This window comes from Aulonocara stuartgranti (assembly GCF_965226115.1).
Source record: "Aulonocara stuartgranti genome assembly, chromosome: 10".
NCBI classification, from domain to species: Eukaryota; Metazoa; Chordata; class Actinopteri; order Cichliformes; family Cichlidae; genus Aulonocara; species Aulonocara stuartgranti.
In genome coordinates this window covers 2,943,446-2,967,632 of record NC_138946.1, presented here as the reverse complement: position 1 = coordinate 2,967,632, position 24,187 = coordinate 2,943,446, and the positions used below count along the sequence as shown (strand labels likewise).

The window sequence follows — 24,187 nt, the reverse complement described above, 5'->3', positions numbered from 1 at the left end:
TCCTGCTCTCTAACACTAATGACCGCTTCATCCAGCGCTGACCTCTGCTGGATGAAGGTACGAAGCCCACTGGCTGGTTTTCCTCTCTGCTTCCTCTCGTCACTTCCCTTTGCTCACTTTTGAGTGTAAAACGGTCTGAAATGCTCGGTGAGCGCAGTCAGAGATGATGTCTGTCTCACCTCTCGTAGTGTCTCCTGGTGCAGGTCGCAGCGCTGGTGCTGCCGGGGCATCCGCCCAGCTCGTTGTAAACCACTTTCCACAGACGGTCTGTCGTCACCTGCCGCACGAAAACAAGCAGAAAGTCAGATAACGAGGAGTAACCCTCAAAGGACTGTGGTGACCGGTTCACGATAGTTCAACTGGAGACTCCCAGGTATTCAGCCTGCAGTGGAGACCATGCACCAACTCTAAGGCCTTCACCCCACTGCAGGCTGAATACCTGGGAGTCTCCGTCAGCTGCCTTTTGATCCTGGAAGAGGTCGAACCGCCTCCGACTCCTCAGAGTCAAAGTATCAGAGTCGACTTTGAGAGGAAAACTTGACCTAAATCCTGGTTTACATCAGTTTTAGTGCCCCCTACTGTTTAGACACGTGTAACTACATCCTCAACCATTTGGAAAGGGTGACGACTGATTTATACTTTTAATTTTGTTGGCAGTGGTTTCATCTACAAAGACTCTTCTGTGGAACCAGCTTCCAGTTTGGATTCAGGAGACAGACACTATCTCTACTTTCAAGATCAGGCTTCAAACTTTCCTTTGTGCTAAAGCATATAGTTAGGGCTGGACCAGGTGACCCTGAATCCTCCCTTAGTGATGCTGCAGTAGACGTAGGCTGCCGGGGGATTCCCATGATGCACTGGGTGTTTCTTCTGCGATCACTGTGTGTTTATACACCTCTCTGCATGTAATCATTGTTATTATTAACCTCTGGCTCTCTTCCACAGACATGCAGCCCCATAATGTGTTAATTATAAAAATCAATGCAAAAATGTTTTAAAACACTTTGTTGGTGATAATTTTAGACGAATAAAAACTGATGTGACTTCAAATCCAAATATCTGCAGAGATGATCTGATCCTGATCTTCAGCTCTGGCACTTGTTAGCGTGAGCTTCAGACGCTTCATTAATCTCCACGTTTGTATTAAAAACAGCAGTGTGACAAAAAGCTGACGTCTCTGCGATCAATGGAGACGAGGCCAAACAGACGCTCTGCAAACATGTGGACAAAGTCAAACTCTGCAGTGGATCAGTTTTTATTTTTGAGCCGTCTCCATCGTCTGTGTGTTAATCCTGATGTAGACCATCAGACGTGCAGCGACACTGAGACAAATTAAAACTCATCTGTGCAAATGAATATTTAATTATATTTACAATAAAAACTCCAGTCTGGCAGTTACTGCATGTTTCAACTCTTCAGGTTTAAATGTGGACCGATAACGTTTTAGTTTGGCTGCAAACACGTTCAGTGTCGCCGGTTTCAGTTTCACTTTATTGAGGGAGCGGCTGCAGAAACTGAACCAAAGGTCGGATCATGTCTGATCAATTTACACCGTCAGCACATCCACCCCACAGGGGAATTTAAAGCAGTCGGACAGGAAAGACCGCTCGGCCTCGAGTCCCAGGGCGCCTCATCTAAATAAGCTATAAAACAAAACCTGATGAAACGCCTCGAGCGAGCGGCCTGCTGTCAGCAGACTAAAATCAGTGTTTGCAGTTTTCTCAGCAGGGACGGAGACAGAGCTAACGAGCACAAAAACTTCATGATTTCACTTTAAAATAAATCCCTGCAGGCTGATTTATAATCTGACCTCATCCTCCTGGATTAAACCAAACACACAGTCGCACTCAGATGTGCCGTCCTCGCAGGTTCGATTTAACCTCACGTGAAACAAACTGAGCTGAAACACGTTCAAACTCTTTATTTAAACCTCACAGAAAACCTGAAAAGTATCATAAACGAGTTTTTAATAACAGAGTCGTGCAGCTTCCCGTCTTTATGCAGCAAATCAGCAGCTCTTACTATTTTAGAGAAACTGAAATAAACTGAAGTGACTCACCTTTTTGTAGCCCCCGAGCCGTTTGACCACAGAGTACATGAGGAAGAGGTCGACTGAGGACGGCGGCGAAACATCAGACATGCAAAGGAGACACAAAAACATTTAAAGCAGGCGGTGAGGACACAGCGGAGGCAGGATGGTCCTCACTACACGAACGTGGTTTCAAACCCCCCACAGATCAAACATGGAGTCTCGATGAAGCTCAACAGTCACATGTTTACCTCTGACACGGCACCCAACCTTCATTCAACACCACAAAACTTTATTTAACACGCAGTCAGAGCACATCTGTCTCTGGAAGGAAGGAAGGAAAGAAGGAAGGAAGGAAGGATGGATGTAAGGAAAGAGTGAAAGAAAAAGGGGATGAGAGAGAGACAGGGAGGGAGGGAGGGAGGGAGGAAGGAAGGAAGGAAGGAAGGAACGAAGGAAGGAAGGAAGGAAGGAAGAAAGGATGGATGTAAGGAAAGAGTGAAAGAAAAAGGGGATGAGAGAGAGACAGGGAGGGAGGGAGGAAGGGAGGAAGGAAGGAAGGATGGATGTAAGGAAAGAGTGAAAGAAAAAGGGGATGAGAGAGAGACAGGGAGGGAGGGAGGAAGGGAGGGAGGAAGGAAGGAAGGAAGAAAGGATGGATGTAAGGAAAGAGTGAAAGAAAATGGGGATGAGAGAGAGAAGGAGGGAGGTAGGAAGGAAGGAAGAGGGGATAACAGAAGGAAGGAAGGAAGGCAAGGATGGAAGGAAGAGGGGATAACAGAAGGAAGGAAGGAAGGCAAGGATGGATGAAGGAAGGAAGGAAAGAGTAAAAGGTCATGAAGGATGGATGAAGGAAAGAAGGAAAGAAAAGGAACGTTCTGTAGAGCGCGGAAGAAGAAGCGGCGGCGTGGAGGACTCACTCTTCTTGAAGCCCAGGTTCGGGACTTTGTGGATCGGCGATCCGTGGCGGTCCATGAAGGCGAACAGCTGATCGAGGAACAGCTGCTCCTCGGGGTGAGGGAGCCAGTCGCCGTCACAGCCAACCTCCACGCTGCCCATCACGTTCTCCTGAGGGGGAAACACGCAGTGAGACCATCATTGCACGCCTCAGCACTTCCTGTTATTTTACTCGTCACATTAAAACTGATCTGCGCCTTTATTTTGGCGGTCAGAAACTGAATCTATTAAACGACTTTATTTGCTGCGAGGCTCACATGTTCACGTCTGCCACTAGAGGGCGCTGTGAGAGGCCTCGCAGGTCAAACCTCGGAGCAGTTTAAGGATTATAATCCAGCAGCGCTCAGAGACTCGAGCGTGTTTGTTGCTTCGTGGATCCAAAGCCAGCAGCTCTAAAATCCACTTCCATATGTGAGTGCTCTGGCTTTCTTAAATGAACAGCAAACCTGCCTCTGCGTGGGGGCACGAATGCATTCAAAGCACTGACAAAGCGACTGGGTGCACGTGTGCGCTGAAACAAAGCAGCTGAAACTGCACGCCCAGACCTGCCTCACAGCAGAGCTCCGAGCGTCTAATAACAGAGACCAGGTTCATGTTTTTACTCCAGTCTCACAGCTCTGCGGGACCAGATCTACTTCCTGAAAGGATTTGATTTCACTTTCAGCAGAGTTTGTATTATAGGAGGATCTGGAGCCTGAAGCAGAGCTTTCTGTAAACACGCCGTAACGACGAAGAGGAGCCTGAACGTGACAGTCAGCGATGAGATGATCGCCACACGCACCTTCATCCTCTCGATCCACGACTCCGACTGGCTGGAGTTTGGCGAGTCTTTGCTGTCGCGGCCTCTCCTCTTACGAGGTCGTCCTCGCAGACTGAGAGAAGGACATCCTGCAGGAAAAATAAAATAAAGGCGTAAACATTTACAACATCTCCGGAGGCCTTCCTGTGTTTGTTTGAGGCGATCTTTGTGAGGCATTTACGAACTAAAAATCAGAGAACTAAATAACAGCACATGGCTCAGGTGCAGCGCTCTGCTGTGGGCGGTGGTCTAAAGGGGTCACATGACGGAGGTTATCCGGTCTAAAACGGACACAGGATTTATTCATTTAGCTCCGAGCGCAGGGCGACAGCAGATGATCTGATTTACAAAAGTTGAGCAGACTGTACAAACATGTCAGACACACGAGGAGGCTGGTTTTATCTTCCGATGAGCACTCGAGCTGCTTCTTCACCACAGCAGGTCATCTGCCTCCACCTCACCCCGTCCTCCTCCGCCACACCACCCTCTGCATGTCCTCCTTCTCCGAGGTCGTCCCCTCTCCTCCTCAGTGGATAATCTAACAGGTTGATTTGAAGCCTGATCTGCTCAGTAAGCGTGTTCTTCTTCTTCTAAAGCACTGATGTGGACAAGTTTATCCAACCTTCAAATAACCTGAAAACATCTCACTACAGGCTTTTATAACCAGCCTGCAGACACCAGAGAAACAGCTCAGGACTCTCCAGCAGGTGGCAGCGTTTCACAGGCAAACAGGAAGCTGTACTGAGGAAGGAAGTGATGCTTTCAGGTCAAAGGGCTTTCAAAAACCAGTTATATGTTTCATCTTACACACAAACGTCGCCTTTCAGCAGCAGAAAACATTTATGGGCTCAAATTGTGGTCATAAATATTTTGCACTTGTAAATCAGGATTTGTATGTGGACCAAAAAATACGTGTGAAACTCTGCACTCAAGTTTCAAGTTACAAGTACGAATTTTGACCCTATTTTTCTTCCTTTCATCTGATTGGTTAATGTCATGTCAATCACAAATTTAACTGTCCAATCAGAGAACAGATGGGTTTGGCTGTTTGAGGGGCGCTTTTTTGAACTGCAGGTCCTTGAAGGGTGATACAGGTTGAAGCTGGAGGATCTCTATATAAATATCCGATATAGCAGCTAGGTCCGCTAACTTTCAGCAGCTGTTGAAAGGATAAAGTTTTAGTATATCAGTGGTTAGAAACACATTATTACTTTAGGATTAGTTTAACACAAAGTCAGGGCTGACCTTAGTCGACTAATCAGATCATCATCCATTGGACGTAAAACTACAGCTTATTGCACCAGCAGCATCTGCTCTTATATAACTATCATTAGCTTACAGCTTTAAGTGTTTCAGGTCTGTGCTAACTAAAAATAAAGACAAGATGATAGTTTATTAAATTTTAATGAAATTTGCAGATTGTTTCGGTAAAGTTTAATAAACTCCTTGCTATCTAAAATATAACAGGACACTGGAGTAAATTCTGGAGCATCTCACACTTCTGATAATCAGCTGTCTGCTTGACGTTTATTCAGCTGTGTAAAAACTATAACTTTAATCTCAGACAAACTGATTTACTCAGGAACAAATAAAATACTAAAAAAGCCAAACAATAACATTTTAAGTTATCTAAGTGACTCATATATCATGTTTAACCTGAGTAGCGAAAGACGGCGGTGGGTTTGAAAACAATTTGCGGGGAGTCCGGTGTTCTCACGGCTCTAGTGAGCCTAGCCCCCGGCTCGCTATCGAGCTAGTGGGTAACAGACGTCTCCGAAAACGTCGGAGCGCTTTTGAAAATATGTGGTGTCTTGATAAACTGAGCAGATATTTGAGGTTTACACAGCTACATTCTCGCCTGAAAATATGTTAAACGTTTATTTTGTGACCCAGAAAGAATAATAAGAGTAACATTAAAACTAACTAGCTGCCGCCATTGTTGGAAACTGCGCTGGGCCGCGCTATGAATTCTGGGACACAGCTACTTCTTCTTCTTCGGGGTTTAACGGTAGCTGACATCCTTGTACATGCAGTGCTGCCATCTTCTGTTTCAGTCCGTTATTACACTCTTAAATCCTGCTACTTATTCCTGCGGCTTTTGTGATCTTACAAAGCTTCAAACGATGCGTCGACTATTAAATCAGTCGTCGACGATTTTGATAGTCGACGTAATCGTGACTAGTCGACAAATCGTGGCAGCCCTATCGCTAATTCATAATGAAGAAAGCTTTGTAACCATCCCCACTAGTGAAGACTGTCTCTGGAGGTCCCTGTATTAAGCAGGTAAACCTGTGACACAAAAATCACCAAACTGAGACGACCACAGACTGTTTGCCTTCGTGGTGATGAAGGAAAACGCTGGGCTGGCATGTAAAAGGGCATTTATTCCCTCCGGACCTGAAGCTCCATAAAGCATCCATCTGTTCTCTGATTGGATTGTCAAATTTGTGATTGACATGACATTGGCCAATCAGATGAAAGGAAAAATAATAGGGTCAAATTCGTACTTGAAACCTGAGTGCAGAGTTTGATACGTAATTTTTTGGTCCACACACAAATCCTGATTTAAAGTACAAAATATTTATGACCACAATTTGAGCCCGTAAAGATTAAACAGTCATTCAGAACGTGATGTTTAGACCGTATGTTTGTTATTCTAATGATTTAAATCCATCACACACAAACGCTGTCAGCACACTCACTGAACTGCCAGGAGAAGCCGGAGCTGCTCTCCAGCGTCGGGTGGTTGAAGGTGTCCCTGCAGTACATGACTCGGGTGTTGGGCGTCACCTTGATGCCTCCCAGCGCCAGCAGGTGGGGGTCCTGCAGGGTAGACCCCCTTGCTCCGTCCTGGATGCGCCGCTGCAGCGAGCGGAAGCGGCAGTACTGGGGGTAGCTGATGACTTTGACAGCGTGATGCTCCGCCGGGCCGTCTGAGGGGAGGAGACACAGGTGGGGTTATTTTTGTTTCGGTGGCTTTAACTCGTTCGCTCCGTTATGCTCTGCAAACACAGCGTTTCCCACTTTCCGTCAGGCCCCGGATTTGTCTCCGGGCTCTGAACATCTCTGTATACACGACAAACACGAGTATCCCAGTTACTGATTACCGCTGTGCAGGCGCCGGGGGTGTTTGCAAACACCAGGCGGCACTTTTGAGATGTTTAATTTGACGTTTCTGTAGCCGTCACCCTCAAATACATCCGATTTGTTTGGGAAACCACTGAAATTACAAAGAAGGCTAAACTGTGCTGCAGGTAGTCGGCAGCATTCATAAACATGCAAACAGCGTCCTGCTTCCTTTCTCAGGACTCTGGATTAAAAACCTCCTTTTCAGTGACCTGACCAGCAGCGCAGCTGACACAGAACAGAAAAACAATAAAAGATAAAGAAGGAGAGCAGCTCCATATAAACCAGCTCGTTCTGCAAAACCCTTTAACCCACTCTGATTATGGTTTTATTAAACATGTATGCACAGAGATAAACAAGATCCCACCCAGGCTGACACTCATGGTTAAAATCCCATCAGTGGGAAACGTGCACTCCCTTTCCACAGCACAGGTACTAAACTTGCCAAGAGTTTCCTCACCTGGAGACAGAATCGAGATTTATGTTTTTTTGGGCCATCGTGATGCCATCGCCATCATGTTCAGGCATCAAGTCCGGGTCCAACCACAGCACCCAGAGAAGTATTTAATCAATATTTACCTAAGAACATCTTTGATAAGCAAAAGATGTGTCGGCATAAAAACTGGTCACAACATATTCAGTTAAATTTTATAGCACAAAATCACAATAACAGCTGCCTCAAGGTGCTTTATACTGTGAGGTAAAGACCCTAAAATACTACAAAACCAATCAGACGAAAGCTATGAACAAACTCTTGGCGACAGTGGGAAGGAAAAACTCCTTTTAACAGGAAGAAACCTCCATCATAACCAGGCATTGACAGCCATCTGTATAACATCACACAGATGATCTTTATAATGATAAAATTACTCCTGTTCACAGAAAACGGCAGCGGTCCAAGTGTGGAGCCATGAGGAACTCCTACTGATACAGGAAGTAAAGCACTGAACATCCCGTTCGCTCTGCTCAGCAAGCTGGAAAGTGAAATTTGATCAAATTCAGAATAAGGACTGAAAGGTTTCTAAAATCGGGAAAACATGTCTATATGTACAAAAACACAAATACAATGATCTCTGGGTGGGTGGCCAGTTCTTTATGAGGAAGTGCAGTGGTCCCACTGTGAAGCCCTGAGGAACTCCTCTGGATACAGGAAATACACAGGAAGAAGATCCAGAATAGAGACCCAAGAGTTTTCAAAACACATGCAGGCTTTATGAAATCAGGATAAAATGTTTAGATCATTTAGGGCTAATTTATAGTTTTATGCCTTCTCTCTGTGCACGTCTTTACTTCTTTTATAGTGGTGGGTAGGAAATGACCACAGCACTGAATCCATCAGATGATTTCAATGATTCTGTTCTTTTAATGCTGCTTTAGCTGCCTCACTGCTGACCTTTCAAAATAAAAGTAGCTCTAACAGGGAGGCTGGAACATGTACAGGAGTGTGACCGGCAGCATTTCCACACCAACAAACTGGCTCTGGTTCACATCTGCAAACATCTGCAGAGAGTTTCTTACTCTCAGTTTTGTCTTTGAGCGGCTCGCTGCTTTTGTCCGTCGTGCCGTTGCTGCCGTCGCCGCTCTGCGGAGGTTTGTGGAGGCCGTTGGTCCCGCACGCCAGCGCCTTCAGGCTGCTGCTCCAACCTGCCGGCTGCGCACACGACCATCGCACCAGGTCCTCCACCCGCACCACCATCTTCCTGGACACCGCCAGAACTTCATCCTGATCAGACACAAACAGAAGATTCAGCGCTGAAGTTATCATCTGCTTCAAACCATTTAACGCCCGACAGGCCGACACCGAGTCGCTGTACTCTGAAGGCGCCAAACTTGAATTGAGCATCACTTTAAAATCAGAATGTGAGCGTGAGAAAAACAAACCCCATCAGTTTGATTAAAGTGCTGCTTTAAACATCTACAGCACCTGTCAAACTATCACCTGCCGATTTGTGTTCAAACATGGAGGCAAACAGAGAGCTAACGTGTGCAAATAGAAGGAAACGCCTCGACTGGTTTGTCGCTGGAGTCTTGACTTTTACGTGAGGAGAGCGAGGGAGATAAGACGGCTTAAAGATTTAAAGCAGAGAGTTTCTAATAAATGAACCAGTTTGAACTAAAAAGGAGAAACCCTTCAAAAAGATGATTGGATGTTTAAAAAGGTGTTTGAGGCGCCGCTTTAACACCGACTGATGCTCGAGGGTCGGCCCTTCACCAAGCTTCATGAGATTTCTGATACCAACTCGTGACGGGCAGCACCGCCTTTCCATCCAGCTGAGATCCACTTTTCCGTCTCCATTAAAGCGTCTTTGATAGTTTGACTCTGCTGAAGTTGTAACCACAGGCCCTCTGGCTCTGCCACAGGTCAGCTTTTCATGTTTGTCTTGACATTTAGAGTTGCTGCTCAGACACACGTGATGATGTGTAAGTCAAAGTGACGCAACACCTGAAAACGAAAGAGGAAGTTTACTACGGCAGGCAGAAGTCCGTGCAGGACTCGCATGTTTTCATGTTTTGGTGAATAACACACTGCTGGAGCTGCGTTTAAAGCTTTTCACTGAGTTTGTTTAATGTAAAGAGAACAGTTACACTTTTGTTGGCATCACGTCGCCTTTGACGACACGGCCACTGATCAGAAACATCCAGTGTGTCCCGTTTGATAAAAAGCCGAGTTTCACATATCTTTGTGGGCCAATTATTCACCATCACACATAAAAATGCAAACGTTAAGCTTTAATTAAACATTCACAGTTGGCGTTAGATAAAGATTCAGCGCGGTGTGGTTGATACGAAGGCGCAGAATCGGGTTTTCGTAGCTGTCAACGTGTTTATTTCTGCTGAAAATTTGGACATTTTAAAGTTTGAGCCTGTGAGGACGGACTCGCCGCAGGAGCCTCGAGTGGACATTAGAGGAACTACAGGTTGTTTGTTTTTCCCTCAGGTAAATGGAGAGGGCTGCTTTAAGGATGGGTGTACAACCTTTACGAGGTATGTTAGCAGGCAGAGACTCCATGATGTCGTGATGATGCAGAGGGCTGGGGTGATAGAGCGGGTGGCGGGGTAGCGTGAGATGACTCCGTTGGTGGCTTTGCACGTCAGCGGTGACGTTGCCACAGCTTTGTACCACTTCGGTATTCTCCTGAACGACAGGTGTTGCCACTCAGACAAAATCTCATCTTTTCAAACTGCAACGTCTCCCCTGAATAATCTGTTAATCTCAGAGCTGCCGGACTGAGAAACCATTAAAATGGTGTTAGAAGCCGATATGATGACCCCACAGCGGCGGCATCCACCAGTGGATGTGAATCTACTCCAGTTAAAGCCGGCTGGGTCTAACTGGTCTGGTACTATCTGTACAAAAGCACAGCTAAAAGCTGCTTTGTCTGTGAAAGAGGAAAGAAAACAAGCGCGAGCTTCCACTATTTCCATTAAACAGACTCTTTGCATATAATCTTAAACTTGGTTAGAAAGCAACCGGACCTGACCTCGTATCGTGTCCTCCTCTGCTCTCATTTGGTTTTTGGCCCATCTTTTCATGTCCCTTCAATACATTGAACTTCCTGTACAAACTGTCTGTTTAATGATTCCCGTTTTATTAGTTTTACTTTGTTAGATTTTTTATATTTTTTCTCTGTTTTTGATTTTAAAAAAGTCTTTAAGGGGAATTAATTAGTAATTAAATCTTCCAGGATTAACAGACGATATCAGAAGAATAAGAAAAGTCACCCATGTGCTGCTCTGAGGAGATATCAGCTGAAGCCGAACTGGAGCTGGGCTGTACTGTCAGGCAATACCAGTTTGGACCACAGGGTGGCGTTGTGGTGAGTGTAAGCTTTTTAAGGTTGTATTTTGAATTAATTTAAAAACATTTAAACACACTGATAAAAACGCTACATGCTCACAGGCCTTTCAAAATAAAACCGAGGGATGAGCTGTGAAGGAGTCAATTTCTATAAATACCTTGGAGTACACATTGACAATAAACTGGACTGGGCTAAAAACACCACAGCACTTTACAGGAAGGGCCAGAGTCGTCTCTATTTTTTGAGGCGACTGAGGTCCTTCAGCATCTGCCAGAAAATGCTGAGGATTTTCTATGAGTCTGTGGTGGCCAGTGCGATCCTCTATGCTGTTGCATGCTGGGGGAGCAGGCTGAGGGTCGCAGATGCCAACAGACTTAATAAACTGATCCGTAAGGCCAGCAATGTTGTGGGGATGGAGCTGGACTCCCTCAAGGTGGTGTCGGAGAGGCGGATGCTGTCCAAGATAAAGACAATGTTGGATAACACCTCCCACCCACTCCATGAGATGCTGGTCAGTCACAGGAGCTCGTTCAGTGAGAGACTGAGATTACCGAAAAGCACCACTGAACGACACAGGAAATCATTCCTGCCTGTGGCCATCTCCCTGTACAACGCATCCACTTAACACACTGTTTGCTGCTACAACTACACATGTTTCTTTTCCAAATATTTATTTATAAGTGACTTATGTATGTATGTATGTATATATATGTATATATTGTACTATTCTTAGTTAGTGTATTGTCTGTCTTGTCTTAATGTTGGTTTATAATGGAGCACTGTAACAAAAAATAATTTCCCCCAGGGATCAATAAAGTATTCTGATTCTGATTCTGATTCTGATTCAACCTCAAAGCTTCCCTAAACCTAACCAACCTAACCTACATGTGAAAAAGAGATAAAAATGGGTCAAATAATAAAAAACGAGCAGGGAAAAAAAGTGCAAACATCTGCAGCAGGATCAGAAATAAGCAGCCATCAGGTCACAACACGGGTGGTGCAAAGACCGCAATGAGATCAGCTACTGCAGCGAATTAAAGCCAACACTCGCCGGATCCCTCTGGGTTTGAATGAGACACAGAAGCTTAATTAAAAGCAGGCCCGTGATGTTATTTTAACCTCAAATCAAACATTAAACAAACAGCACGTTTCTGCTGATCTGGCTCTCAGATGCGCTGCACTTTATGCAAATAAGGCCAACTGCAGCTCATTTACATATGAAGTCACTGAAGTTTCACTGAATCAAAGAAGCCCACAAACATCTGAGTCACCGATCGTCCGGTCTGCAGCCGAGGTGCAGCCGCAGAGGCCTCCTCCCATCCCAGCTCGTCAGCTGTGATCTTGTTGCGTCCTTCAGACAAAAGAGCCCAACCTGCCTCTAAAAAACTCCAGCACCCCTCTCCCCGCCCCCTGGGCTGCAGCCAGGTGAGAGCTCATTAACACCGCAAAGGAGGAGCTCTGCAGGAGTCATGAATAAACAAAACGCTCGACTGAAAGACACACCGAGCTTCCACATCTGAAATCACTCGTCCTGCGAGAGGAGACGAGAGACTGAGGCAGGAATTTATTTTTCATAGTGTAAGAGCCGTGTTACACTTCCTGTTTCCTTATCTAACTCACAACACGTCCTGTCCTGCACCTCAGCTGGTTCAACGAGAACTCGCTCAGCGGATAAAAGCCGCTCTGCTAACGTCAGCTAACACATGAAGCAGCATGCAAGCGTCACTCCGGCACTTCTGCGTCCAACACCACCAACGAGTCCTGAAGACTCACTGAGACACAAACCTTCAATGCCCGGCTCCAAACGCTCCTCAGGTCCCAAAAATCAGAAACTCGAGGAACCGCCGAGACTCCAATAAAACCATCATCATCTTCTCAGTCACGCGGCCTGGAGACTGGTCAGGACAGGGCTGGGTGTCGGTTTTGATCTCTGTAGTTGATCTGATTCGATTCTGACTCGGACAACTTTCAGACTATTATAATTCTGATCATTTATCAGCACGTATGCATATTTTATATCGATGTATAAAAACAAAGCTGACACTTATCAGAGGTGTGAGCATCACACAGATGACTTCGGGTCAAAGGAACTGAGGATAAAACAAGAAAGACACGAAGGAGATAACCTCAGAAAAATAAATGAATAATAAATAAAAAAATATTCTACAGTAGAAGAAAACAAATCATCATATAAACATTACCTGATGCTGCTGAAGTGGAGCCGAGCAAAGTTTGATTTGAGTTCTGCAATTTGGCATCATTTTAAAAAGTTCCATTTCTTTGGTACTGAACAGCAGAAATTAGGCTTTTTCTTCTCAGAGGTCATTAAAAAAACAAAACAAACCACAGCGGCCAGCAGCACTGTTCACAACGGAGACATAATAAGCAAGCAAATAATGCAGAAAACAGATTTGTATGGTAAACTGGTCCCCGAGTACAGAGAGAGAGCTGTGCAGGAAGTGTGATTTAATCGTGGTGGAAGCAAAACTGTAAACGTGAAGCGTAGTTTTCATCTTTTGCTGCTGGTTCAGTGATTTTGGTTGGAGAGAGAGGAAACCTGCAGCATCAGAATCAGCGAGCTGTCGGCTTTCAGCCCTGACGGCGTGTCCGTGCCGTCGGGCGAGAAAGCCGACGTCTCGCTGATTCTGATGCTCGTTTGTGTTCACGTCTTTGTGCTGAATCCGTGTACCTGCTCTCATTTACTGTTTTCGTTTTGTGAGCTTTAACCTGAGATTCTGGCGTTTCTGGGAAAATGCATTTATAATTAAAAATGGATTCAGGATTTAATGAATCGATTTCACTTCTGAAATCAATTTGAATTGGGAAAATCTATTTCTTTGGAACCACGTGAAAACCAGCGGCTGACTGGTTGAGGATGAAACTGGCTGTGATGATGCTGCACCAAAAACCTTTTTCTCACCTTCAAAATAAAAGTTTTCTTTGTGAAACGTGTTGGTGGCAGCAGTAAGACAACTTTTACTTTGAAGGCCAACGTCCAGTTTATGTTTGCGCTGCACTTCCGGGTTCAGTGAGTTGCGAGTATTTGCAGACAAACTGGTGAATTTCATGCAGACTGTGGCGGGCCGGAGAAATCACAGGCAGGATGTTGGCGCAGAACCGTGTCCCTACTGTGTTTGACAGCCGGCTGGTGTCGTGTGACCACGTTTACCATTTTCTGTACAGCTCAGGAGAGAAAAGGAAACCTACAGACAGCGACGATGTTTAGGGATTTAAAGGGTTAATGAACTCAGGTTAGGTGCCTAGAGAGCTGTGGTTAGGTCAGAGGTCGGCCACCTGCGGCTCTTCAGGCCCTCAGCTGTAGCTCCCACAGGCTTTGTGAACAAGGAAGAAGTGGGAATGTGATTTTGTTTCCCTCATATAGTTTTAAAAACGTTGTCATAAATGCACAGATTCGAGCTCACAGCTCCACACGGAGTTTAACTGAGAGGAAAACTGAATGTGAAATAGCTCACTCCCCTCTTATTACAATGATCACACACTGTCCTGACAAATGAGCAGCACTAACTGCTCTTTTATAGATTAGAAATTCAGCTTTCTGATTAAACTTATTGAGTTAAAGTAAAAATCTCATTTTAAAAGCAGCCAGTCCCATAAAAAGCTGTTTTCTGCAAACAGTGGAATATCCCCGCTGAAAATGTGGAAAATTTGGTTGCAGACAAGTCACAGGATTTACATTTGGGTAATGCATTAGCCTCATTCCCAGAGGTTTCTTTTTATAATGTGGAGGCTGAGCTGCAGCCTGCATGTGAACTGTGTTAATCAAAAACACATCTGACCCTCTCTCCCTCTCCTCTGACATCTGCTCGTTTTTTAATCCAACACTTGTATGTAACTCGTGCCTTCAGACACCAGCGCGTTCATTAAGCTGATCATGAAATGATATCGGGCCGCGGAGAGCAGCGAGCAGATGGAAAATATCGTTAATGTTTGCTCCTGAATGCTCGTTTGTTTTAGCAGCAGAGAAGAAAAAAGTCACATTAAGACTTTTTTATCAGCACGAGGAGACGGCGTCCGAAGGTCAGCCTGCTCAGTGTTTGGATTAAAAAGAGAAGGAGGCCGTGTTCCTGTGACAAGGTTACTAATGGATGTTGTTGAAGCATTTCCCAGATTACACGCGGGGACGTTCACTCTGCAGGAATTCTTCTCCGCAGGAGACGCTGATGGAGACCAAAGACGGAGATTAAAGGGCAATTATTAGAATATTTAATGAGGCCAATTTTACCTTCATACTTCAAATATTTGCAGTTACAGGCCCTCAACGTAAAGATGGTGAGGCAACATTTTGGTTTTTAATTCATATTTTCCAGCGATTCAGGATGTCTGTCCATGATTTTCAAATTAAAGCTCCTCCAGGACCGGGACGGACGGAAGTCGACTATATCAGAAAGTTACAACAGAGACTTCCATCAGATCGGCGATTCAGCCATCGGTTTGCTATCCTCAGTTATGACCACGAGATCATGACCGAAAGAACGAAATTGTGGATGCAAACAGTGGAAATGAGGTTTTCTTTGACGCGTTGCTGGGCGCCATAAGCTGGCGTCCACCTCCCGAGAGATGCAACTACACGTCGGGTTGACACCGTCTGCAGCTGTTGTGACTGGCCTGTTCAGTGCCATCGATTCTTCCTGCGCACTTCCAGCTTTTTTCCACAGCAGTGTTTGAATTTATCCTTGAGAGCATAACAATCATCCCCTCAGTGTAAGGATTCAACAAGATGCATTTGATACCGGACGTGAGGGAACGTACGAAGACATGGAAAAACGTCAGGGACGTAAGTTGGTTAGTTTACGCTGCAGGCTCTGCAAAGACTCCCTGCTGAAGTCTGAGTCACATCGACATGAGCCACTCGAGCTGGTTCGGTATCTGACCGGGATGTCTCGTGGGCACGCTCTAGGGGAGCTATTCCAGGTGAACGACCCCGGACTCAATGGAGAGATTAGATCTGCTGTTCGGGTTGGAAACGACTCACATGAGCTGTAAGAGGTGACGAGTGTGAGGGAAATATTGATATCGATCCAGAGGGAATCAGGGCCAGAAGATGAGTCTGGTATTAAAATGTTGGTAAAGGGACGTTTTTCTGAGCAGTCACCTGTCACACAAAGTTTACCCAGAATGCACTTTTTGCATTTTCCCTTTGGTGAATTGTCAGAAATCAGATCAAACAAGCTTCTGTTTCTCTGCTGCACCGACTTCAACCTGCTGCTGTTTATTTGAAGCGTGACGCTGATCCTCAGACTTTGACTTGGATCAAAGTTGATTTGTTTGCAGTTTTTAGCTGAGCTTAAATGTGTTTTCAAACCTGACGTATACACGTGGATATCGCCTGCATTTGTCAAGTTATCAGGATTCAAACGTGAGGGAAAGTTTATACATAACGCTACTTTCACAGACAAGGCCACCGAGGAAAAACAGATAAAACAGTAAATCAGACACACGGACGCCACAAGGTCGGATGCATAGTTACCCAAAGGCTTCAGCACTCCCGTTTAGACCAGCTCTAAACCTCTGAATCCAAAACAAAGAATAACTGAGGAAAACTCATCCCAGAGTTTGTGAGCCACCACCTCGAGGGCCCGAAGTCCTCGTGTTTTAAAACTGAAGGGATCGATTGGACGAGTGAGTCAATAAAAGCTCTGAGATATACTCTGGTATACTCTTTACCCCCTGAAAGCCTACTAGGAGTAACCCTTTGTGAGCTGAGCAGCTTCTGACATATTTCAGGCTGCTAATAGAACCAAACGACTGGGTTTGCATCTCCGCCCAGGCAGCTACCCTTGGAAACACCTGGAAACTATTCTAATGGTCATCAAACCACGACTTCATGGATATATATACACTGAGGGGTCAAAACTCGTCTTTATGCGGGAAAGAGCTGAACGTTAAAATTGACTCTGAAGCCAGCATGAAGCCAATGAAGAGGCTTTGAAACAGGAAAGATACAAGATCGGAAGCTGGCCGTGGCGGCGCTGTGGGGACACACCTGCACTTCACGTAAATAAACTGACAGGGAGGTGACTCACCTCTCCGTGCTCCCTGGTCCGGCCCTTCGGTGTGTCCTCAGGCAGGAAGTAGAGTCTGGCACTGGCCAGCAGGTGGCGCCGGGTCTGGTCCTCCCACAGTAAGGTCACCTGATGCACACGAACGACGTTTATTTTTCAACCGTTCTGACTGATTTATTACATTTACAGCCTCCACACAGAAGCATCTGCCTAAAAACCACGACTGCCTTCGAGCCGAGTCGCTGATACCGAGGCCCTAAATATTAAACAGTCTGTCCACCATCAGCTTGATCAATTATCACAGCAGAGCCTTTGAATTTGAGCCTTTCACACCTCGACTGTGCACCTGCAGGAACGCTTTGTCCCGGCACAGGCGGCAGACAACATTACGCGAGCGTGCGCGGAGCTGAAGCGCTCCACGCCGTGCAGAGTCACGCAGGGGGGAGCACACAAACACATGAGTTCAAGTGATTTTTGTTTTTTTGGTGTCAGAAAAACAGAAAACATTTATTTAAGACCTGAACATAAAACTGCACACAGCCTTTTCTAGGAAAGCGAAACCAAAAATTCTTCACATTTTACGAATGACTTCATCACATTGAGACGAGCTGCTTCCTGGATCGAACCTGCAGCCTCCCTGTGGCCTGGTCCCGATTCCCATTTCCCCTCCCAGCATGCTGCTGGTGTGCAGCCAGCTCTGGGTTTGTGTCTCTGCAGAAGCTGCCCTCGTTTCAACAGGTTTCAGATTTACTGAGTTTTTGCTGAAATTATATAACATACTCACGCTTTTATTAACGAGCAATAATAAAATAAACAGTCTGATAATTTGCTTTGTCACATGTGGCGCTCAAAGTAAAGCTCTTCTCTAATACTTCTATTAGAAGCTGGCGGAGACCAAAAACAGAGGACACGCTGACACTGGGCGAAGGTTCACCATGAAAAGCAGAAGACAGATTAAAGGCGAGTTTATTTTCTTTGAAACCTGAGGCTTAAACCACAGAGAAAAATGCTAATGAGCATGTGCAGAAGCTATTAAAACTTTTGACTAAGCATCTCTCCTAACCATCAAAGCTGATTGGTTTAATGTGCTAACTTCACTTTGGATTAAGAGCGCAACAGAACGAAAAGTAAGCAGCAGGTTAATATCACAAAAATGAGGAAATCCATTTAAAGCTCTGAGCTCCACTGTTCACGAGGGGCTGCCAATCATAAGTGACCTGGCTCAAAGGGGGAGGAGCTCAAACGGCTTGTTTCACGCTGGCAGCTTGCTGCCCACCTGCCTGTCGAGTGACCGATACGGCCTCAGTATGTAAAAAGCCTTCATTAGCTTCCATCAATACCATCAGCCTAAATACGAAGTAATCTCATTACACGAGTCCTCGCTGGCTCAGCCCACGACCTAAATTGACTAAATTTAGCCTCGCCGTGGGACTCAATAAAACATGATATTAGTCTCGATTAGCTCACGTAAGGCAGGAAGCAGGAAGCAGAGCAGGATGGCGACATATTTAAGGCTCGATCTGCAGCGTCGGCGCGGTTTACTCATCGTGGTCGGCCCGACTCAGTGATGTCACACACATGCATTATGGGAAGTGTAGGACCTCAGAGGTTTAATTGGTTCATCTCATCTACATTATTAGGGCGTGGGCACTCTGACCTGGCTGACGTTCTCATCTCAAACTAACATTAAGGAGCTGCAACATCATTTTCTGTGCTCACGTTAAGGACCGACGCTCAAAACACCAAGAAAGTCTAACTTTTCTTGTTTTTGTTCCAAAGCGAGTTTTAAAAAGCTTTTTTCTCCTCCTGTAAGTTCAACACAGAAACAGCTAAAATATTCCTGTTTCTGGCTGCTGATTGGCTCTCTGGGGAGCAACAGCGGGACAGCCGCCATCTGTAGCGTTTCCAGTTTTCCCACAGCCTTCATATCTGCCGTCCTTATATGAAGGCTTAGTGGCTGCGATGCTAAATGCTAACATTCATATTTATATAAACTGGCAGGTGCCTCAGAGATCCGTTCTGCTCAGGTCCAGCTCCTTATTTGTACTTTCAGACTGCAACAGGAAACAGTTTTAGCTCCTCCCCTTGTTTAGAGTCTTCTTCTACCCCACGTAACCGCCTCTCAACGACCACCCTCAGGACACGGTCCCGTTTCCCTCCAGAAACCCAAACAGCGAGCTCAGGAGACATTTTCAGTCTGAAGCTTTCTCACCTCGGCGATGCACGCAGGATCCTGCGGTCCACAGCGGATGAAGTAAAACTCGCCGAGTTTCCACACCTGGACGGGCCCGTCGGGCTGAGCTCGGCTGCTAACCGACTTGTAGAAGGCGTAACTGCCTCGCTGGCAGGAGGGAGCACCCAACCACTGAGAGAGACAGAAAACAGAGTCACAGCCTGAACCTCACCCCACAGGAGAGTTATATCACAATCATTTAAATTCATGTAAAAGACACAACAATCGAATAACGGTCAAAGAAAAATCTGCACATTTTTGTTTTCACAGGTAAGAAGAGAAAAGGTGAGTCCACGAGAAAATGTAAAATGTGTTTATGAAAGAAAGAAGGATGAGAAAACATGACGATACGGTTTCACTGTTTAGCATTGATCAGCCCATCAAACTTCAAACTGAAAATCTTTTGTGTAAAGTTGATCCCCGTCCTCTCAGGGACACTTCCTGTAACATCACACTGAAGTGTTTTAACAAAGAAGCCATTTAAATGCATCACAGGCTCCTTCATAAAAACCAAAACGTTATCAAATCAGCTGACTCCTCAGAATCAGCTGATTTTATCCCTGGACATTAACGTCACTGTATTTCATGAATTTCTACCTTTGCACAATAAAAGTTTTCAGAGTTACGGGACGTTGAAGTGTTAGACGTTAACCACTGAAATTTCAGAGCTTAAAATCACATTTACACAATCTAAAGGTAAAATCTGCTCTGAGCGTCAGCATCACAGGATCTATCGGAGGAAGCAGTTTAATGTCCGTCTGAAATAAGCTTTGGTGTCCTGGATGTTTGAGCTGTTCAAGTGCATTCTGGGTAAAATCTAAAGGCTCATATGACCGTGTGGTTAGAAACCAGGCTCATCTTCCTACTGTGCAGCTGTCTCTGGTGGTCCTGCAGGTTAAACTGGGTCAAACGATCACTGAGGCTACAAACCAGCCCGAATGACACACTGCTGCTCTCCCGGTCCAAAAACCACAATCTTCAGACCTTATTCCTATTTTTTAAAAATAACTTCAGACCCATAAACACATCAAGGCTCTTTGAAGTCAATAAATGCTGCAACGATTCACAGACCTAATATTAGACTTGCCCGATACCTCAGTGATGGAGTCAAAGGAAATGCCTACACAGAGCTCAGAGTCCTCCCCACATTTTCAAGGGTTTGTTTGAGCCATAAACTCTGCACACCTCTGACATCGACACTGATGATGGAGCCGTGCCATCTTTTCCCGCGTGGAAACGCCACTCAGAGACGACACTGTCAACACCTTAAACACCTCTGAGTGACGGAAACGTTCAAAGTTTGATTTAAAATGCCAGAAACTCGCTGACACATTAAAAACACACAAACAGCGGCTGGAGCAGCGTTTTCCTGCGGGTTTACTCTCTCTTTCACCTGCGGCAGCACGAAGGACACACGTTTAGGAGAAAGCCACCATAAACTCATCTGCTGTAGTTAATCATTCAGCCTCTGTAATGCGGAGCCTGCTGCGTTACTCCAAACGGTTCCTGCGAGCGGCTGCAGCCATGTGACCAAGTCATGCTCAAAGGTGTGAATCTGACTGGAGCCAAAATAAAAACTCTGAGCTCAACAACTTTCATTACGACGAGTTTCTGACATCATCACCTGTAGACATGTTAAAGTTGATCTGCTCTAACACGAGAGGCTTTGCATGAGCCAGTGTGAAATAATCCTCCTTTGTCTTATTGTACTGTCCTGAAAGAAGCCACTTAAGCTTCTGCTTCTCTTTTAACTTTCCTGTTGTGTTCGGGTCAAATCTTACTGGCTCCCCCTCGTAAAAAAGGAGGGGGCGGGGCCAGAGAACTTCTAAATACTTACAAACACCTAATCTCTGCACTTCCTGTTTTGAAAACTTTGAAAACAGAAAGAAGGGCTGAGTTTCTAGCATTTTTTAGCTCTGTGTGATGTCACAGAGACAGGAAACCCCTCATTCGGTCGTGTCAGGATCTCAGCTGTAGAACATCAAAGTCAATTCTGTGATAAACTTTTTTATTCTGCAAATCTTTGTGGTTTAAGTGTCTGAGAAAATAGATCAAGTTAAATAAATAAATATATTCTAGATTTTAGGCAAGTGTCCTTGGAATATACAGGATGTCACAGCAGCCGCCATTTTGATTTGGGGCAGGAAGCCAGCAGCTGTGGAGGATTTCAGTTACCTTCAACCAACAAAACCAGCACACTGAACTTTCTGTTGGGCTTTAACTGCACACACAGTCATCCTTTGTAAAGAAGCGCCGCTCACCAATGTAAATCTTTACCTGACCAATCAGCAGGCGTTAGCACTGGTGAAAGGACAGAAGTGCAGACTTTTCCCAGTTCAGCCACATTATCAGTTATATGATATTTATATGGGAAACGGCCTGTATTTGAATAGCGCTTTACTAGTCCCTAAGGACCTCAAAGGGCTTTACACATCCAGTCACACACACATTCACACACTGGTGATGGCAGCTACGTTGTAGCCACAGCCGCCCTGGGGCGCACTGACGGAGGCGAGGCTGCCGGACCCTGGTACCACCGGCCCGTATATGATATAAAAACTGTTTAAACCATGAAATTGACAGCAGATTGTGGACTCCCCCGTGACACAGGAAGTCCAGACACTTCTTAAGTTTCAGTGGGTAACGTTTGAACGTTTACCTCAGCTGACAATGCTGGGTGAGAAGCGCCCGGCCAACACCGTCAGTCTGACAGGAGTCACGTGATTCAGACAAACTCATTTCTGATGACGCGTCGCTGAGTTTTTGAGGACAGGCTGAACTGTTGGTAAGCGCTGCCATTTCTGCAGCAGTTAGCTGCTGTTAGCCTCTGTCTCCACTCAGACCGAGCTAGTCAGGAAAGAGATGCTCTTCACAGCCGCTGTGTTCAAATATGGTGGGACAACATGGCGGCTTCCACAATCCACAAACCCGCTTTAAGTTTATGACAATGCATCAGTTTGTTCAAACATGTATTACATGCAACTACATGATTTATGAGTTAAATATTTATTTTTTATCTATTAAATAACCTAAAAAATTACCTATTGCACCTTTAAACTCTTTCAGGGTGGTGGGAGGGGTGGAGCTAATCTAAACCATCACGTGGCGAGAGGCGGAGTTCACCGCGTACAACAGCCGGAGATGAACACCTTTGGGAAATCCCCTCATCTCTGTAAAAATCACACAGTTCGGAGCCGAGTGTTTGGCTCACGGGAATTAAACGTTCACACGCTGACCTCATTATCTGAAACTATAACCATGTTTAATGTGAACATCCACCATTGTTAACGTCTAAACAGACAGATGGAAAACCCGAGAACGCCACGCCTGCAGTCCTGGCACAATTCATCCTGGATGAGCTGGAAGTTTTTAGAGCCGTCTGATAAGGAATTACAATAGTCCGGCCTGGAAATAACAAATGCACGACTATGTTTCCTGTCTGAGACAGGATGTTTCTAATTTAGGCAAAGAAAGCTGAAAACTCCCTGCACATGAAGTCTCTGATTAGTACGAGAGATTTTCTCCAGGACATCATGACCACGTCTCCTCATTTCTCTTGCCAACCTTCCATGTCTCACTGAATCTTTAATGTCATTAAATATACATAACGTGATCTAAATGAAGCAGAAACCACCTTCTGTTACAGTACAGTAAAGAATCGCACCATTATCCGCTTAATGTACATTAATAAGCTGTTAATAAGCATTTAATATACGTCTTACCGCCCCCTCACTGTTCGTGGGTGTTTACACGACGGGAACAATAAATCGAGCACACCTGGAGCACGTTCATGCATCTGAAAGCCAACACTGTCCCCGCCGCCGGGTGAAGAATCCCACAGCTTTGATTTCACCGTTTTTGTTTTTGTGTGAGAGACCCAGAGCTGAAACGACAAAACCCAAACACGCCTCGGAAACCGAAGGAGGCAACTCCACCGGATCTGTGCCCGTCAGGAGGGCCCTGCGCTGCCATTTTGGATCCTGGGCCACAGCTTCAGTCAGCAGACTGTGTGATTATTCCACACGATAAACCCACAGGAAAAGGAAACGTGCACCAACAACCTCGACTCAATTCAGAACATAAATATTCATATGAAAAAACATGTTTCCAATCGGCTTTTTGGCTTAAAGTTGCTTCAGAGTGCCTCATTCAAAGACGTGTTAGCGCATTGGACAAAGGAAACTCCGGCTCACACGCTTCTGATCAAAGTTTCAGTTCAGGTTTTAGCTTCAGGTCACGTTATTTTTATTAAGATCACAGAGACGTTTTGCAGAAGTGGGCTTCTGATGTAACCACAACTACGTATACTATATACAAACTATTACTTTCTCCACTGACAAAGTCATCGTTATAAAAACTGTCAAACAAATCTAAATGCTTGACACGAGCCTATAACAGATGCATAGTGTTGATATGTCAGATGTTTAATGAATCCATTCTAAAAATAAATATTTTATTCTGTTACAGGTCACAATGTAGAAAAGAATAGTTGGTGTAAACTTTTCTTTGTCCAACAGAGTGAAGCTGCAATTTACAGATGTCCCCTAAACACATCAAAATAAACCTGTTTTCAACACTTTATCTGTTTTTCTGTGTTTTTGATAGAAACTGTTTGAAGTTTAAATGAAAATCTTTATTGTTTTTAGCTCGCATTAGCGACATCACAGCACCTTAACCCGCTTTACTGCAGCCGCCATTTTGGTTTAACGCGTGAAGCGAGCAGAAGCGGAGAACCTCTGTGACCTTCAACCATCCCAAATCTGCCTCGTCCACACACCTGGATGCTTCTGTTAGATGTTATAGGCATAGCAAAACCTATTTATCATCGAGCGAGGGTGTGCTGTGGTAAATCCTTAACCGACCAATCAGCACGCGTTAGCAGACGGCTAGTGTTTGATGGGCAAAAAGCTTCACGGTGAGAAAAAGGATGCGAGTGCTTCTTTAAACTGCACTTTTTGTGTAGAAGTGAGCGGTTATCATTATTATTTTAACTGCTGAGCTCCTTTCACTGCTGTTTACTGAGGCCTCACTCATGAGCGCTGTGACAGGAAGTAGGAAGTGGGATTAGCACGATGTAGAATGGATTCCTTAATTGAGCGAATGATTCAGGTCACATGTCGCAGAAAACCAAATACAAAGTAAATTAACATATTAAGCATTAGACCAAAGTGTTGTTTTTTAAAGGAATTTTAAAGAGCTGGCAGCTGATTTCAGGGCTAC

General features: G+C 45.1%; 1 protein-coding gene and 1 long non-coding RNA gene across 2 annotated transcripts in view; one reads left to right on the top strand and one right to left on the bottom strand.

The window, feature by feature from the left end:
• Window positions 1–24,187, bottom strand: part of LOC309716359 (uncharacterized protein) — a 47,451-nt gene that overhangs the window by 7,168 nt on the left and 16,096 nt on the right. Inside the window, exons 2-9 of the mRNA XM_082550104.1 lie at window positions 18,947–19,099; window positions 16,756–16,863; window positions 8,430–8,634; window positions 6,488–6,718; window positions 3,768–3,874; window positions 2,950–3,097; window positions 2,060–2,112; window positions 180–277 (exon numbers count right to left, since the gene is read on the bottom strand). Coding sequence (XP_082406230.1) covers window positions 180–277; window positions 2,060–2,112; window positions 2,950–3,097; window positions 3,768–3,874; window positions 6,488–6,718; window positions 8,430–8,634; window positions 16,756–16,863; window positions 18,947–19,099 — 1,103 coding nt within the window. The remainder of the gene's footprint in view (window positions 1–179; window positions 278–2,059; window positions 2,113–2,949; window positions 3,098–3,767; window positions 3,875–6,487; window positions 6,719–8,429; window positions 8,635–16,755; window positions 16,864–18,946; window positions 19,100–24,187) is intronic.
• Window positions 3,887–6,197, top strand: LOC309716360. The gene is made up of 2 exons (XR_014279419.1): window positions 3,887–4,355; window positions 4,439–6,197. It is a non-coding gene; the product is annotated as an uncharacterized lncRNA (long non-coding RNA).